The sequence below is a fragment of the Gopherus evgoodei genome, chromosome 8 (genome assembly GCF_007399415.2).
Source record: "Gopherus evgoodei ecotype Sinaloan lineage chromosome 8, rGopEvg1_v1.p, whole genome shotgun sequence".
NCBI lineage: Eukaryota > Metazoa > Chordata > Testudines > Testudinidae > Gopherus > Gopherus evgoodei.
Window position 1 is genome coordinate 76,256,411 of NC_044329.1, and position 18,599 is coordinate 76,275,009.

General features: G+C 41.6%; 1 protein-coding gene across 2 annotated transcripts in view; it reads left to right on the top strand.

Moving 5' to 3' along the window:
- DPYD (dihydropyrimidine dehydrogenase) overlaps positions 1-18,599 on the top strand; it is a 627,421-nt gene that overhangs the window by 378,505 nt on the left and 230,317 nt on the right. For both annotated transcript variants that reach the window (XM_030572745.1, XM_030572746.1), the window contains one exon: positions 7,671-7,886. In XM_030572745.1, coding sequence (XP_030428605.1) covers positions 7,671-7,886 — 216 coding nt within the window. The remainder of the gene's footprint in view (positions 1-7,670; positions 7,887-18,599) is intronic.

Sequence of the window (18,599 nt, forward strand, 5' to 3'; positions counted from 1 at the left end):
GTGACAAGAGGAGAGGAAGATAAAGCTGCAAGGAAGCATTGCTTCAGACTGTTGAACCCTCAGCCTCATCTTACAGCAGTGCATATTTTGTCATTTTGATTTACTCCCCTGGGTTCCCTAATTCTTGTCACCACCTATGCCAGCCTCTTGGGATGAAAGACCCATTTTGGACAACTCCTCGTTGGGCCAGTGATCATCAGAGATGTGGAAGTGTAGTATCAGGCTGTTGGAGATACTCAGGCTGTAAAAGTGGTTTCCAAACCACTATGACAAAACAGCAACAAAAAGTCCTGTGCCACTGTCTGACAAAGTGGGTATTCACCCGCAAAATCTCATGCTCCAATACTCTTCTGTTAGTCTATAAGGTGCCACATGACTCTTCGTCGCTTTTTACAGATCCAGACTAACACGGCTACCTCTCTGATACTATGACAAAACAGACAGCAGTGACCCTCGTTAACAGGGAGCGGGGCACCAGGAGTAGGCAGCTTCTGGTGGAGTTAATGCATATTTTCATCTAGGTGGAGTCACATCTGTTTTCTCTCTCAAGGCAGTTTACCAAGGGTGAAGAGAGAGTGCAGAATCCTAATGTCAGGTGAAAAGGTCTGTGCCTGGAGCTGTTTCAGTGGATGTCTGGAAACCTTGGTGATCAACTGCAGGCCAGCATTCAGCAAAGCTTTCCTGTTCTTACATGGGCACATTCAATCTGCATATCCCAAATTCCTTTCATTAGGGGAGGTTTTTTTATCTTGCACAAGCCAAGTTTTATTTATACAAAATCACAGAAAGCACATTTGCTGCCTTTAGCTAAGATTCCTTTGAAACAAAATTCATTTCATGTGGCAGTGGAAGTAGCTTTTGAAGATTAGGTCATCGAGCCAGGAAACAGAAACAGGATGACATGGCTTAAGCAACTAATCAAAGGGCTTGTCTACATCAGAAAGTTGCAGCGCTGGTGAGGGAGTTACAGCGCTGCAACTTTGAAGGTGTACACATCTGCAGGGCAACACCAGCGCTGCAACTCCCTGTTTGCAGCGCTGGCCGTACTCCCGTTTTGTCTCGGGTGTAGAGGATCCAGCGCTGGTGATCCAGCGCTGGTAATCCAATGTAGACACTTACCAGCGCTTTTCTTGACCTCCGTGGAAGGAGGAAGCCTCTGGTAATCAAGCTGGTCTCCTTTCCCGGTTTGCTCTCTCGTTCCCGGAACCCCGAGCAAGCAGGTCTCCTTCCCTGCGGTTTGCTGGGTGGCTCCGGGAACGCGAGAGCAAACCGCGGCGAAGCTGGTCTCCTTTCCCGGTTTGCTCTCGCGTTCCCGGAACCCCCCTTGAAGCCACCCAACAGCGCTGCAGTGTGGCCACATCTAACACCACTTGCAGCGCTGGTTGCTGTAAGTGTGGCCACTCTGCAGCGCTGGCCCTATACAGCTGTACTAATACAGCTGTAGCAACCAGCGCTGCAAAATTTTAGATGTAGACATGGCCAAATACTGAATTTTGAATACAGAATATTTTCAGGCATACCAGGATTGAGCAGTTTGTGAGCAGTCCATAGGCTGAAATGTATTTACATTCCACATTTGAACAATTTTGAATAATCAAAAAATTAATAAATAACTGCAGTCTGCTTGCAGAAAGGAAAAGAGGCATGAGTTTACTATGCGCCACCCTTTACTCAGAGCAGATAGTTGCATCATAAGCTAGCCTTGAGTACATTGCTTGTTTTCAACTGTTTGCCTGACTCTTCCAATCCTACCACTTCCCATTAACTCCTTTGTTTTCTTTCCATACTGTACTATGCATGGTTTATACTCTAAGCTCCTGTCCTTCACTTTGCACCAATAATGGTGCCAGTTCAGAATGAACATCTTGTCCAGTAAAAACTACACTGAGAACACAGGCTACCTAACAGCTAGACAACAGTAATAAATTTCTGTCGTTCCTGACCTGCACCAGATTTCAGCTTGTGACCCTGAGGTGAAAGGTTTTGTACCCTAATACCAAATTTCTGAGCTGTCAGGGTTTGTTTGTTTGTTGGTTTGTTTAACAACAGAAAGGAAATATAGCAGCTGGTTACTCAGATAATGAAATATTAGGTCACAATAGTACCTTGAAGTCATGGCGCTGAGTTTGAGGGCAGTGGAACTCTGGCGTTCCCCAGCAGGTGCTCTCCTAAGCACTATGACTCAGGTAGGCATGTTGCCTCTCAGGGTATGTCTACACTGCAGTTAAAAACCCATGGCTAGCCCATGCCAGCTGAATCAGCCCTGTGGGGCTCAGGCTATGGGGATGTTTAATTGCAGTATAGATGTTTGGGCTCTGTTTGGCACCCGGGACCTAGGACTCTATAGGGAAGGGTATCCCTAGCCTCTGTTCGCCAGAAGTTGGGAATGGACAAGGGATGGATCACTTGATGATTACCTGTTTGTTCCCTCTGAGGCACCTGGCATTGGCCATTGTCGGAAGATAGGATAGTGGGCTAAATAAAGCTTTGGCTTGACCCAGTAGGGCCATTCTTATGTAGGGCGGGAGGGTCCCAGAGATTGAGCTGCAGCCCAAGCTTGAATCCCTTCACTGCAATTAAACAGCCCCTTAGCCTGAGCCCTGCAAGACCAAGTCAGCTGGGACAGGCCAGCCACGGGCTTCTTATTGCAATGTAGGCATATCCCAGAGCTCTGGGGAGCATTACATCTTGAATGCACAGAGTGGCTTGTATGGAAGGGAATGGTTCGGTAATTACATTTTCCTCCATAATCTTGCCGTCTTTGGTATGGCTAGCAATGTAAAGGTCACTACCCAGAAAAAAGGTCATTGCATCAGGGAAATTTGGTCCCAAATGGCTGGAATCTGATGAAATCAGCTTTTCTCAAGCAAATTTTGCCATTTTGGATAACATTTTCAAACAGCTTCAATTTTTCTGTTGGCATAGCTCCTTTATCTTCAGTTGTGTTACACCAGCCAGGAGTTTGGCCCAACTTGCCACTTCTAGATTTGGACTCTACCTGGGATGAAAATACAAAGAGTCAGATGATTTGATTCTAGCTTCTTGAGTTTGAGAGGACAGGAGTAGATTTTGAGGTTCTGCATCAAGACGTCCTTTCATTAAAGCCCCTCATAAATCTATAGTAGTTTTCATGCTGTCCCCAGCCCTTTAGTAACATGCATAAGAGAAAAATGTAGTAAATAAACTCTTTAAAAACAAAACAAAGGGCAGCAACACAAGGGTTGGAAGATTTTACAGAACATTTAGAGTATCATCTCCATCCTTACATAAGAGAGGTGGTTTTTTTGTTTTGTGTTGTGTGCTTCTCAAGGAGTTGAGAAGCCCTCCACCTTTTTCCCCCCTCTGGCTTTACTGACTCAAGTTCAAGGTTCTTAGGGTATGTCTGCACTGCAATTAGACACCTGAAGCTGCCCCATGCCAGCTGACTCAGGCTTTCAGGACTCAGGATAAGGGGCTGTTTAATTGCAGTGTAGACATTCGGTCTCAGGCTGCAGCCTGAGCTCTTGGACCCTCCCACCTCACAGGGTCCTAGAGCCTGGGCTGCAGCCTGAGCCCAAATAACTACACCACAATTAAACAACCCCTTAGCCTCAGCCTCATGAGCCCAAGTTAGCTGACATAAGGCAGTCACAGGTTTTTAGTTGCAGTGTAGATATAACCTCAGTGGCACAGACCTTAATTCCATCCATCATGAACTAGATAGGATACTGCCTAGTGTCCATTCATGCAACTCCTACACTTGCCAGTTCTCTAGGGTGTTTATTCTCCAAAGGCAGAACCCACTGCCTACTCATTACATTTGCTATGCTTAAGAGCAAGAGAACACCCCTGTAATGATCTGCGCATTGTGAAGCTAAGCCACTGATCTGGTCAGTTCTTAAGGATTGCTGTACTATAACAATACCTTCAAAGTGATTATGGTTAATCAAATATTTCCATTGTTTGTAAATGAACATTATTTACTTGATAGTCAAAAGCCAGTTATGTTAGGGTTGATTAAGTCAGTTCTGGGCAATCAAATGTACAATGAGTCCATGTGCAAAGATTCCTTATAATTTTTTATTGATGCATGCATTCATATGTATATTTCCTCTTTTTAAAAAAAAATCAAGTGGCTGAGATATCTTTAAAACTGTTAGGAAACATAACTACAACATTTATATTGTTTGCTCTTCTTTGGTCCAGCTCCTAGCTACCGATCCAGAATTAGGGCCTTATTCTGACACCCTTACAATACTCACATCGAGTAGTACTTTACTACAGTACTCCTGTCAGATATGCCTGATACACACTATAAAAAAGAATGTGCAGGAGCCTGGATGAATACTGAGCCAGTGATGGCAGGTTGCTAAGTGATACTGCATGTGGAACACTTTCACTCTATGATTACTGGAGTCTTCCCTCTTTAGTGTATCTAAGCAACCGTTGTATCTTATGATACAGTTAATCCCAATATTGAAGCACTTGTTCATGTCAATAGTTCTAGTGGTTCTAAATGAGTATAGGTTGCAGCATTAAGTCCCAGGTACCTTAACCACCCCCGAGGCTGATGGGGTGTCAACTGATGTTGGTTGTCATTTTGGAAATGGTATATTAATTCTTCTACTCCAGAGTGTTTAAAAATATGAGAACATTAATAATTAAAATGCAAATAACACTGGTCTACAATTTTTGAGAAGTTGTCTGCTTCAGAGATAAAATGTGATATTTAATATGTATTTTGATGTGCTGAATTCAAATATGACAATTAAAATAACTAATTGACTACTGTTTCTAAGATATTTAAGTTTTTACATTTTATGTCTATGTATATTGCGTAGATAGTAGAGTTTTAATCATAAATTGTAAACCTAGGTCTTTTCATGTGTTTATGGTTGCTTTACATGATAATATTTCACCTGTCCTGTTTATGTAACACTTTAAAAATCAGCAAAAGGGTTATATAAATAAAATTTATTATGAAACAAAAGGCAAAAAGCTATTATGTACATAGTTTAGTCCTATTCAGTGTCTACTCGGCACTTCTTGGCTTGTCTCTTGTATTCATTAAATGGAGCATCTCTTGTCACTGTCCAGCAATACTCTGCAAGCATTGATGAGCTCCATTTGCCCTGATAGCCTGCCAGGAGATTCCACTGCTGTAGTCTGGAGCCCAACAGCTCTGCCTTACTCTTGGGTAGTTCCAAATCCCTGACAAGGTCATTCAGTTCACCTTGTGTTATGAGGTGTGGTTCAGAGGAGGAGGATGGGAGAAAATGTGGGTCCTGTGACATTGATGGTTCAGGACCAGAAGTTTCATCCTCTTTCTCTTCTTCGTCTGACTCAAGTGAGAATGATTTTGGTGCATCAGGAACCGGCAGTCCTTCTCCATGGGGTACTGGGCGTATAGCTGATGGAATGTTTGGATAATGCACAGTCCACTTTTTCTTCTTTGACACATCTTTCCCAGCTGGAGGCACCATGCAGAAGTAACAATTGGTGGTATGATCTGTTGGCTCTCTCCAAATCATTGGCACTGCAAAAGGCATAGATTTCCTTTTCCTGTTCAACCACTGGCGAAGATTTGTTGCACAAGTGTTGCAGCATATGTGTGGGGCCCACCTCTTGTCCTGATCTCCAATTTTGCAGCCAAAATAAAGGTGATAGGATTTCTTAACCATAGTGGTTATCCTGCGCTTTTGTGATGCAAAAGTCACTTCACCACAAACATAGCAGAAGTTATCTGCACTGTTCACACAAGTACGAGGCATCTCTGCTCACTCCGGCTAAACAGAAATGTGTCCCTTTGCAAAATCAAACACTGACAAATAAGAGAGCACGACACTGTATGATTTCTAGAGCTGATATAGGGCAATTTGTTCAGCAGAGTGATGTAAGCTTCATTATGATTGCATCATCCATGACTTCTAGGCATAACATGATGCGATTCATATCATGTATGACACAATAGCAGCTTCAGATTGCATCATTCATTGTTTTGCCTAAAAAGCAAGTACTGTCCAAACCCAGTCATAGATTTATTCATAGATCCAGTCAAAGATGTATTTTAGTCATTTCTGGTTTAAATTGAGATCCCTTCCCTTTATAACTCACTTATCCTCCGCCATTCCCAAGTCAAGGGTCGTATATACTGACCCAATAGCATATCTTGAAAACTAGAGCCAATCAACAATTTTAAGCATCATTTTTGTTCTCAGTGACCCAGAATTAGTAAAGTTGGACTACATTTATTTCAGAAGCATTTTGGCTGTAGAGCAATGTAACGTGTAGCTGCTAGAAACAAGATTTACACCATTTTTTTTAAAATAGAGATCTACCATATATACTCGTTCATAAGCTGAATTGTTTTAGTAAAAATGGGAAGCACCAGAGAAGTCGGTCGGCTTCTGAATGGGTATAGAGAGGGAGAGGTGGGACACAGCCCCTTCCCCCAACAGAGGGAACAAGGAGAGGCAGCACAGCCAGAAAGGAAGAGGCGGGGCCAGAGTCTCTCCCCACCGCCTCCAAAGCAGCTGTAGCTCCGGGGCTGGCAGGCTGCAGCCATGCCGCTCAGCCGGCCCCCCCCAGAGCAGGCTATGGCCATGCCACCAGAGCACACTGCTCCTGTGCCACCCAGCCCGGCCCGCTGGAACATGCTGAGGCTGCGCTGCCTGGTTTGGCCAGAGACATCCTCCCCTGACCCTCCCCAGCTCAGGTGGGAAGCGATGGGATTGGGAGAGTGTGGGGGTCCCAGGCTAGGGGTGGGGTCATGTGGGCATGGTCACAGGGGTTACTCCCCTGACTTCCAGCTTCTCCCCCCCCAAAACATTTCCCCACCGGCTGCTGTCCCAGCCCATCAGGGTAAGCAGCTGTCTTGCCAGGACACTTTAATTGCTTAGATTTACTTCTGTGCCTGTGGATGCTCGAGGTAAACTAAACATCTCTGCCCACCAGCGGCTTATCCTGATGGCCTGGGTGCTAAAGTTTGCTGACCACTGAATTATAGGATCAGCTTATGAACGGGTTATAAAAAATTTCCATTTTTACTTATCCATCTTAGGGGGGGAGGTTGGCTTATAAACGAACCGGCTTATTGTTGAGTATATGGTATTTTAAAATTGCTGGGAAACAAAGATTTTACTTATGAAAGAAAATAAATGTAGCTGTAAGACTGAGGTCTCAATTCTGCAAAGATTTGCTCACATTTAATTCACAGACTGTGAATTGTTACACTTACTTCCATTAAACGTTAAGGGGCATAAATCTTGGCAGCATTGTGATCTATAGTAGAATACTCACTTGCTCAGTCCCATTGCATACCTTTGGTGTTCCTTTAGTCAATACTACAATGTACAGGCTTCACAAGGCTTAGTTAACCATGGCCTTGGAACATTAACTCAGAGTGTCTTTGATAAAACTGTATGTATGCATGTTTCATTGTAACTGTTGTTTTAACAAAGTGATTTTATTTCAGAGTAATACACTGAAATAATATTTCAGCATCAGCCCTTTTAAAATGAAGATGTTTGATGTATGCCTTTTGCCTATGACCAGCTAAATGTTTTAGTCAGTTTTCATCACTGCAAGCATAAAATATTAGAATATTTTAAATGTATGAGTGATACACTCATGCTAACAAGAAAATATATAAAATTCAGATGACAAAAATATTTGTATATTTGTTTTTACAGTCTTTATACGGTGCTGCAGTTTCTACTACTCCAGAATTACCTCTCTTCTATACTCCTATTGATTTGGTAGACATCAGTGTAGAAGTGGCTGGACTGAAGTTTCCAAATCCCTTTGGTCTTGCCAGTGCAACTCCAACTACTAGTTCCCCAATGATTCGAAGAGCATTTGAAGCAGGATGGGGATTTGCTCTGACCAAAACATTCTCCCTCGATAAGGTAAGGAAATATTTTAAAGCATATGTAATTCCATGGTATGTTCTAGTCATGATCTAAGTGTTTTGAGAATATAAATAAGTATTAGATTCAGTCAGCTAAAAAGCTTTTAGGGTTCTATTGATATTCTACCTACTTTTCTACTATTACTACTCATTTATTTGCTTCTGGTAGTACCCATTGAGGGCTTGGTGCTGTAGAGCAGTGCTTCTCAAAGCCAGTACACCACTTGTTCAGGGAAAGCCCCTGGTGGTCCCAGCTGGTTTGTGTACCTGCCCCATCCGCAGGTTTGGCTGATCGCGGCTCCCACTGGCCGCGGTTCACTGCTCCAGGTCAATGGGGGGCTGCAGGAAGTCGCGGCCAGCACATTCCTCAGCCCAAGCATTGCTGTAGAGTCCACACAAGGTACTGCCTTCATTCCAAAGCATTCCCAGTCTAAAAAAGACAAAATGAACAGATAGACAAAGTATAACAAGAGAGGATTCTGATTGCTTAATCAAGGGGGAAGCTAGCCTCCTTTTAATAAAACAATGTTTGATAATGATTTGTTTCTATTTTGCTGATAATACATATAGACTATCCCCATTTAACCCGCAGCCTTACCATTACTAATCAGCTAGTTGCTTTTAGGAATTGTAATGGAAATGGGTCTTCAGGCAGGATTTGAATTGAACAGCTCACAAAGACCTTTCCACATGTAAAGGCTATCAGGATGAAGTGAAAGAAATGATTGTGTGAGCAATGGATTTATGTATCTATGTAGCTGTTGGAATCACTAGGGGAGTTTAGGAATGGTAGCAATATAAGATAAGACAGAAAGATAGGGAAGAGCAGGGTTTTACTGAAGGCCTGGAATGCAAGGACAAGAAGCTTGAATACAAAGCAGTAGGAGAGCAGAAGCTAGTGTAAGACGAGGTCAGAGTGATGGCCAAGGAAGTTGATCTTAATGACAGTATTTAGTACATATTGGTAGTGGGTACCATGAGTGTAAGGCCAAGAGAAGGAGGAGTTTGTAGCAATCAAGATTGGAAACTGAGGGACTGAGTAAGAATTTTAACTATAAACACTGAAAGAAAAATACAAATGTTTTGGAGGACGAGGCAACATGTTTTGGACATGGCTTGACTCTGTGGGGAAAGGAAGAGGGAGGAGTCAAATATGATCCCCATGTTGCAGGTCTGAGTAGTATGGAACATAGTTGTGGTGTTGAAAAGCAACAGAGAATAGAATGGACTTGAAGAGAGCTTGGAGAAAAGATAAGGAGCTCAGCTTTGGCTATGTTAAGTTTCCTGTGGCAGTGAGAAGATGTCAGTGAGATAGCTGAGATACGGAATTGGATGGATGGGGACATGTCAAGAGGAGAGAGGCAAATTTGTGAGGCATCTCTGTAGAGATGGTAGTTGAAATAATATGAGTGAATGAGATTATCCAGAGAGAGTGTAAAGTAAGAAGAGAAAGGGAGCAGTGAGTGTGTCCTACCATGCTTCATTACAAAATATGTGTGGCCAAAATTTGATCTCAGTCATACAACCGGTATGAAGCAACTCCCTAGAAGTCATTACTACTTTGGATTTATACCTAAGTAATGGAAATCCAGAACTGGCCCATGGAGTACAACACATGTAGAATTTTGTTCTTATTGAAACATTTTAAGGGAAGAGGTTTAATTGAAGCATACCCTGCCATCAGTGTTTGCAGAGAACTCCCCTTAATTCAGTTAATTTCAGTTAATTCAGTGCCTAAATTGATGGCAGGATCCAGCCAATACCGAGAACTGTTTATTAATCAGATATGCCTACAGCCATGTTACCTTGCACTGTGACTATATCAGCAGCAAAGAATCCTGTGGCACCTTATAGACTAACAGACGTTTTGGAGCATGAGCTTTCGTGGGTGAATACCCACTTCTTCAGATGCATCTGAAGAAGTGGGTATTCACCCACGAAAGCTCATGCTCCAAAACGTCTGTTAGTCTATAAGGTGCCACAGGATTCTTTGCTGCTTTTACAGATCCAGACTAACACGGCTACCCCTCTGATACTGTGACTATATCAGATCTCATATGTTAAGCAGGTTAGTATTTGGGTAGGCTTCTTTGGAGGAACACACATTACAGGAAGTAGTCTTGGCCTTCCACTACACATCAATTTTGTCAGATTCAGTACTGAACCAGTGACGTATCATGGGGCTCCTGTAGTCATTATGCCGCTAGAGGTGAGGCTTTTGCTTGATGTCTTTCAGATAAGTTGTTCAGTAAAACCAAGGTTCTGAAAGTAGTAATTGAAGATCCCATGGTATTATTTTAATATAAGAGAAAAAGGAGGTTTAGTGAAGTGCCCTTGACTCATTCAAACTTGGATTATTAAAATCTGCCTTGGTAAATTTCCCTGGAAGTCTTAGTTTGATATAGTATTATTCATTTCTGGCCCTAAGCTCTGGAGTAGCATTGCTGTGTGCTATAGAACAATTGTCATGTCCCACCCAAGAGCTGGCTGAAGTGATTTTTATACCATTATATGCTTTACAATACCTCCCAGAGGTGCTGAGCCTTAATGTTTGTGATGTGCTTTGAGATACAGAGATGTTAGGTGCCAAAAGAAATGCAATTGTTTCTATTTATGTAAACAAAATGTTAATGCTATTAAACTACTAAAAATATTTCAGATAGGAAGACAAGTTCAGCAGTTCTTATTTCAACAATGAATATTACACAGAGACTAAGTTTGTTTAACACTTGAACAAATAATCACAATTTTTTCTGGAATAATATAGGTCATTATAATATACAATTGTCTTTGATCTGTTTAGTTAGCTTCTGATTACACTGATATAAATCCTGTTCAGTGTTCAGAAGGGAGCTGGAGACTCTTGGCCTGTAGAACAAGTGTAAGTGGAGGTTATGTGTGGGCACAAGTAAATCTGTGTGTCACTCCTCTGCAGGAAGTGGAAGACTTGGCTTTGTGCACCAATTTACTTACTCTCATACATGTAGGGTAACAGGGTTTGCTGGTGGGAGAGTGTTGGCATGTCCAAGAAGACATAGGCTTAAGCATTATCTTCAGAAAGCAAATGAAATCAGCTCTACCTAGCATTTACATACAATGCTCTGCACCTGCCCTGTGCAGGCTCAACCATCTAATGTTCATTTTTATATACAGTAAAAGTAAGTCTACACTGGAATAAAAAAACCATGGCACAGCCACAGCTAGCCCTGCTCAATTGACTCAGGCTTGAGGGGCTCAGGCTGCAAGCCATCACTTTTAGACATTCAGGTTTGGGCTGGAGCCCAGTCTCTGGGACCCTCCTGTCTTGCATAGTTCCCTGGCTTGGGCTCCAGCCTGAGCATGAACATTTATGCCACAATTTTACAGCCCCACAGCTGGAGCCTCATGAGCCTGAGTCAGCTGACCCAGGCCACCCATGGGTGTTCAGTTGTTGTTTGGACACACACTCAAGAGCCAAGCATAAAATAGCCTCTGTGACTATGGAGAGTTCTGCGGCAGCGGAAATGGTTCCTGCCTGCAAAATCTATGTACCTTTTGGTAGTCACTATATAATGTAATTCCAGCATGATGTGGCTGCCAGTGACTTCCCCTGTATCAGAGATATAGTCTGTGTGCCAGCACCTGGGAATGACTATGGTGTCCTTTGGTACTTTACTAAAAATGGATGAGGTGAGGCAGATTCCCAAGTTGACAACTGTCATGGAGTGCAGTCAGAGAGAAGAGCAAGGTGACAGAGAGAGAGATGGAAAAAGAGTACAGTTGCATCTAAAGCCTTAGCCCCAGAAGGAGGGAGAAGGCAGGAGCCAAGATGAAAACTTGTAAGGGCCTCAGTTTACGTAAGGATTAAACAAAGACTGTAAATAGCTAACCAACTACAAAAGCAGTTTCTCCTCCCTTGGTTTTCACACTTCAACTGCTAGAAGAGGGCCTCATCCTCCCTGATTGAACTAATCTCATTATCTCTAGCCTGCTTCTTGCTTGCATATATATACCTGCCCCTGGAAATTTCCACTACATGCATCCAACTAAGTGGGTATTCACCCACGAAAGCTCATGCTCCAATACGTCTGTTAGTCTATAAGGTGCCACAGGACTCTTTGCTGCTTTTACAGATCCAGACTAACATGGCTACCCCTCTGATAATTTACATAAGCTCTACTTCCTCTGCAAGCAGCTCATTAACTCACTAGCATGGGGTGCTGCTGCTTTTTTTACTTTTTGGTTTGACTTTGTGCAGAAGGCCAGTATGTCTCTAGACAGGTCGCACCAATAAATGTGGCCATCCAAGCCTTCGGCAGCCCAGAAGAATGGGTGTAATTTTTTTTTGGCCAGAATTCCATTCTAGAACACCAGGACAGCCCCTCCTACAACCAGTGGGAGCCATCCAAGGTTTCTGTATCCCCTCTTACCCAAGAACAGCAGATATGCAGACATGGTGCCACAGATGATGCATCTATTCCTCCAAACCCAGAGCTGCTCTTACATCTCCCCTACAGTACCCTATATGCCACAGAGAGCAACAGCACTACTCTGTGTCATGTAGTATTAGGTGTCTCCTCAAACATTGCTCCACCCCCCGTATAGCAGAGCCACAGTAGTTCCACTGTGCCTGGGGCCTTTTGTTTTTGGTGTATAAGATTCAGCCCTATTGCATCATGATGTGTTCTTGTGCAGTATTACATTATAATTGTAACATACAGACAATCTAATGTAAGTCATATCTGAAATTCTCTCACAACATTTATGTGCTTAAATAGATGCTACTGTAAATATTTTAGAAGGTACATGTTATTACAGTGTAAGACAGGAGTTAATTATAAATATTGGATTGTGATATATAAATATATGTATATAAATGTAAAATTCATGGATGTTTCCAAAGCAAAGTACAGTATATCTGTGAATATCTGTACTAATTAATATCAAGTAGTTCTGATCTTTTAAAGAAACAGGGATCACTAATTCTAAAGCAGATTCTCACTGGGCAAGGAAAACAACAGAGGACAAATATGCCCATTAAGCACACTCTCTTCTTTGTCCAGCTATACTGAAAGAAGGACAGGAGGCACTTGATATGGATTTAATCAGGCCACAACTTTATTATTACATGTCTGGGACTGCTTGGCAGATAAAAGTGTACAGTGCAGGTAAACCCTGTTTATCTTGTAATTACCTGGGGGGAGGGCTTCCACCAGCTCCCCCTCTTTTTTCCATCCAGGTTCTTCCAGCTAATCCATTGCCGGGACTGTCAAGGTTCCTTCCCCACTCTGAACTTTAGGGTACAAATGTGGGGACCTGCATGGACACTTCTAAGCTTAATTACTAGCTTAGATCTGGTTCACTGTCACCATCCAGAAGTCAGTTTCTGGAGCACTTCCTGTTCCCCCAAAACTCTCCCCTCCCGGGGTGGCCTTGAGGGACTTCACCAATTCCCTGGTGAACAGAGATCCAAACCCCTTGGATCTTAAAACAAGGAGGACTTAACCATTCCCCCTCCTTTCCCCCACCAATCCCTGCTGAGTCCAGATCCAATCCCTTTGGATCTTAAAACAAGGAAAAATCAATCAGGTTCTTAAAAAGAAAGCTTTTAATTAAAGAAGAAAGGTAAAAATCATCTCTGTAAAATCAGGATGGAAAATACTTTACAAGGTAATCAAATTCGTATAGCCCAGAGGAACCCCCTCTAGTCTTAGGTTCAAAGTTACAGCAAACAGAGGTAAAATCCTCTCAGCAGAAAAGGGCATTTACAAGTTGAGAAAACAAAAATAAAACTAATCCATCTTGCCTAGCTGTTACTTACAATTTTGAAACATGAGAGACTGGTTTAGAAAGATTTGAAGAGCCTGGATTGACGTCTGGTCCCTCTTAGTCCCAAGAGCGAACAACCCCCAAAACAAAGAGCACAAACAAAGACTTCCCTCCACCGAGATTTGAAAGTATCTTATCCCCTTATTGGTCCTCTGGTCAGGTGTCAGCCAGGTTTACTGAGCTTCTTAACCCTTTACAGGTAAAAGAGGCATTAACCCTTAACTATCTGTTTATGACAGGGACCTTACCATCCACCCCCGCCCTTGTAGAAGGGGTAAGATGGGCTATAAGAAAGGAGGGGAAGTTCAACCATAGTAGCTCCAAACCCCATACCATCCTGTTCCTTTAACCAGCACCTCCTTTTAAAGTCCTTTACCTGGCTATTTATCTGGTCACTGGGTGCCTTCCCTATGGAGTACCTGCACTGGACATCTGCCCCAAGACTTACCAAATAAGTTGCAACATATAGCCTACCACCTTTTGTGCTCACCATAATAAGTGTTCCTTAAAACCTCCTGTGGGGAAGGCGAAAATAACCCATTCCACCGAAGCCAATATGATGGTGAGGGAAAAACTCCTTCCCAGCCCCCCTAAAAAGGAGCGACTAGCACAATGCCCACAGCAGGTTCAAACCAGTAGTGAAAGTAAAACCCATGTCTTACCGGCACAGGAGGAGAAGTGGGGGCACCAACTAAAGGGTACATGTGACCTCCCCACGTGACCCTCTATGTGACTCTTCACTGCCCCCGCCTAGCAGGGGCCCCCACACTCTTCCCGTCCACCCCTCTGCATCCATCCTGTGTCACTGAGGGTGGAGGTGAGGGACTCTGTCCTCCTCCTGCTGCTCTGGAGACAGGGCTAGGGGGGCGAGGCAGTGGGGGGGGCAGTACAGCTGCCAGAGGAGCTGCCAGCATTCTGCTCCTTTCCTTGTAGCCCCTCCCAATGACGAAAGAACCCCCAACCCCCAACCTTCTCCTCCAGCCAGGCTGTTGCTGTGTTTTTCTGGCCTACTTGCACTACTGGTTCAAACCCACCTGATAATCACACCTCAAGGGGAGGGAGCCTAAGTGCTGCCTTGACTGCACTACTGTCTTCCTCTGGTAAGCCTGGAAAACGCCCCCTCCTGCTTTCAGTACAGGGTGGTCATTCTCTTCTCTTTCCACCAAACTTACTTCCCTCCCTAAGGTCTGGCTGAAATACTATTTTGTCTTATTCAGAGCTTCTGTGCTTCAAAGTTACTATATATAAATTCTGTTGGTAAGAAGTTAGAGAAAAAAGGTGGAGGGAAGGAGAAGATAAAATAAAGTCCACATAAAGAATTCAGTTACTAATAAACCTCTTTAAAATACATTTACCTATATTCATATACCAATCATTACTACTTTCAGAACCATTTCTGAAAAGCAGATAGCTACCTGCAATGGAAGAAATCTCTTAGCTTAATTAAAAAGAGTATCATCTGGTGATAATTCTTAATAAGTCTTGATATATTGGAGGGCTTTTTTTTTCTATCTGGATATTGCACCATCCATAGAAATGGAATTTCTCTTAAATCAAAATCCATAGTCAGAAAATTTATAGAAGACTGTTCTTTAATTATTTTTAAATGAAAAGTTGAGACATCTACTGTTCTATCTACATTAGAGTTCATTTTTAAAATATTCTATTGAAGAGTTTGTATCAACATTTGTAATATTTTTTTAAACTATTAATTCAGTTGTTGTGATGGTTTCCTCACTTCACTGTATAGCTAAAGGAGCAAGAGAAAAAAAACAAAAGTGGAATTGCAGAATGTTCGCTTTGATTTTTAGATGCTTCCTTCACTTGTAAAAATTTAATTCTGATTAATCAGAGACATCTGTCTTTACTCTGTTGTGACATGCATTGATTTGTGATGCTGTCACTTTCAATAACCTAGAAGCCGTTGCCTTTATTAGGAGTACCAGCAGAAATAAATGTGTAGACTAACTTCATTCTAAACCTCCAATATTTTTTCATTTTGTATGCTGCAGGTTGCATTGCCAGTTTTAAAAATAGACTAATGATTAAAAGTGAATTAAATTTCAACTAAAACATTATACTGCATGAAAGTTTTTACTCATCATTTTATATCTGTACAATACATAAATAGATTTTACAATATATTTTCAGAAACCATATCTAAATGAAGGATGTTGTATATTGTGCATTAATTTGACCCAAAAGTACTACGTTTCTGCATGCTGTTATTTCACACACTGATTCATGCTTCAGCTAGTTGAGTATGTGTACATTTGTACTCCATGTACCTGTCTTTATAATTATAGGTGGTAAAACTGTGTTACAGTGACATATTGTTTTCCATAACATTAGTATTTCACTGACGTGAACCTGTGTTAAAAACATACATATATTTTGAATGATATTACAACCCAGTAATATAGATTAAAGTAGTTATATGTATGGTGCCAAGCCAGAAAACTATTTAAGATGTATTAAAATGCAGAACCTTGACATTTGAAATTTTGATGTTCTTAATATGACAAAGGTTATTCTGCGGAGTTTTGCTATAATATGAAATATTAATATTTCACAATACAGTTTTGATGAAGTACAATTTACCTAGCTTGCATATGATAAAGAAATTAAATGCTTACCAAGGGATTTCAGTGAGAATTAGAGTCCTGCCTGAACATCTGCTTGAAATTTTATTATCTTGTCCTACTGACAGCATCCCTCCCTCATTGTTTTTCTAGATTGACAGCTGAATATTGCATTGATTTCTACAGCAAATATGTTTAGGTGAACTATGTTTCCTTTTTTAGGAATTTAGAACATGCTTTTGATTTTCATCTTATAATTTTTTTATATGCTCCTGACATTTGTAGATGCCAGATTGAGGTCTAGTATGCTGTAGCGAAGATGGACCATTGACTTGCTGCAAAATGCCAGTTGATATCTCAGTAAACAGAAATATTACTATTCTTTATTGTGTGGCCTGTATGGGCTTTCTTTGGGGAGACAAATGATCAGATTGTTAATGTCAAATATAAAAAAGATGGTTTGCCTTTCTACTAAATAACATCAAGGACAACTTTTATTAACTACATTCTTGAACCAAAAAAACCCCAGCATTTTACAGGATTTCTTAGCACACACAGCTTGCCTGTGACTTATTTATTATTGTTTTACAAATGCTCAAATGATTCTGAAAATATAAACTGTGAACTTGAGAAGGGTTGCAATGAGGAATATTGCATTCTATGGCCGACTGATTTTTAGATTTAGATTTTTAAAGTATAGCAAAGATTAACAAATGAAGTAAAAATGATCCTGGGGACATAAAATAATACGCAATTAGCATTAAACAACTCACTGTGTCTAAAACATTATATTTAACTTGTATATTTAAATAAAGAAATGTTGCTCAGTTACAAAGAGAAGACGTTCATGCTGAAAATTTGAGCAAAAGGCAGGAAAAAAAGTCTTTCACATAATCTTTCAGTAGCTCATTTCCCTAGTAGGATCAGTTTAAGGGCCAAATTCTCTGCTGTGCCTAGCTTTTGCCCAGCCCTGGCTTGCTTTTTAAGGCATATTAGAGGCTGTTCTCAGCTCAACTCTTTAGGGGCCCCAAAGATCATAGTGCCAGCTGAGGAATGGCAGAGAGCTCTGCATTCCGCTAGTGCCACACCCTCTCCGCCCTACCCCTCTTACACCAGTAGTTGTTGGGGCATGACATAAAGGCCACCTGTGTCACCTCTAAACCCATTGGGATGTAAGAGGATGTAGCCTGGCTCTTGCATACCTGTAGCAGCACAATGGAAGTCGAGGGACCAGGTAATCTATCTGTGAATATTTAGTGTATTGGGTATTTAAAAAGGGGGAGGACCTAAATTCATCCCTGGTGTAACTCCACTGAAGTCTTCCTCCTACTGAGGTGTAAGTATTGATCCTACTCCTTGAAGTCAATGGAAGGGGGAGTGACTACAGGTCCATGTTTTTAAGGATAATTTTTACCATAAATGAGTCAGATTATATTTCAGAGTAGCAGCCATGTTACTCTGTATCCGCAAAAAGAATTCAGATTATATTGTCTACCATTTTGAAGCGCTGAAGATAGTGGAATATGTTTGTAAAAAAGCAAAATTCAGAAGTCCTTTAAAGAAAAGAAAAATTCCCATTTGTAGAATGGATTTCTCATGGTGGCATTTACAGTTTTATGAAATAAAATAGCCACATCCTGGTGATTTTGAAATATTTTGCAACTGCTGGACAATGGGATGCACACAGCACAAAACTCACAGAGAAGAACTCTACCATTCCCACAGGAAGATATACAACTCCATGACAACTCTGCAATGGAACACAAAGTGGGATGTGGCATGTCAGGGTTGTGGTCAGTGAATCTGCACACATCATAGCTCCACAAGGAGTGCGATGCCAGGCTGCGTATCCTATTTGCCTTTCTTCCACCCTGTCATAAACAGATAGCTAAGGGTTAATGTCTCTTACACCTGGAAAGAAGTACCTGAAACACCTGACCCAGAGGACCAATCAGGAAACCAGACTTTTTCAGATCTGGGTGGAGGAAAGTTTGTGTGTGAGTCCTTTGTTTTTTGGTCTTCTGCCTATCTCCCTCTCGGCTATGGGAAGGATTTCTCTATTTCCTGCTTTCTAATCTTCTGTTTCCAAGTTGTGAGTACAAAGATAGGTTTGTTTTTTTGTATTTACATGTATGTAGTTGCTGGAGTGTTTTGAATTGTATTCTTTTTGAATAAGGCTGTTTATTCATATTTCTTTTAAGCAATTGACCCTGTATTTGTCACCTTGATACAGAGAGACCATTTTTATGTATTTTTCTTTCTTTTTATATAAAGCTTTCTTTTTAAGACCTGTTGGAGTTTTTCTTTAGTGGGGAACTCCA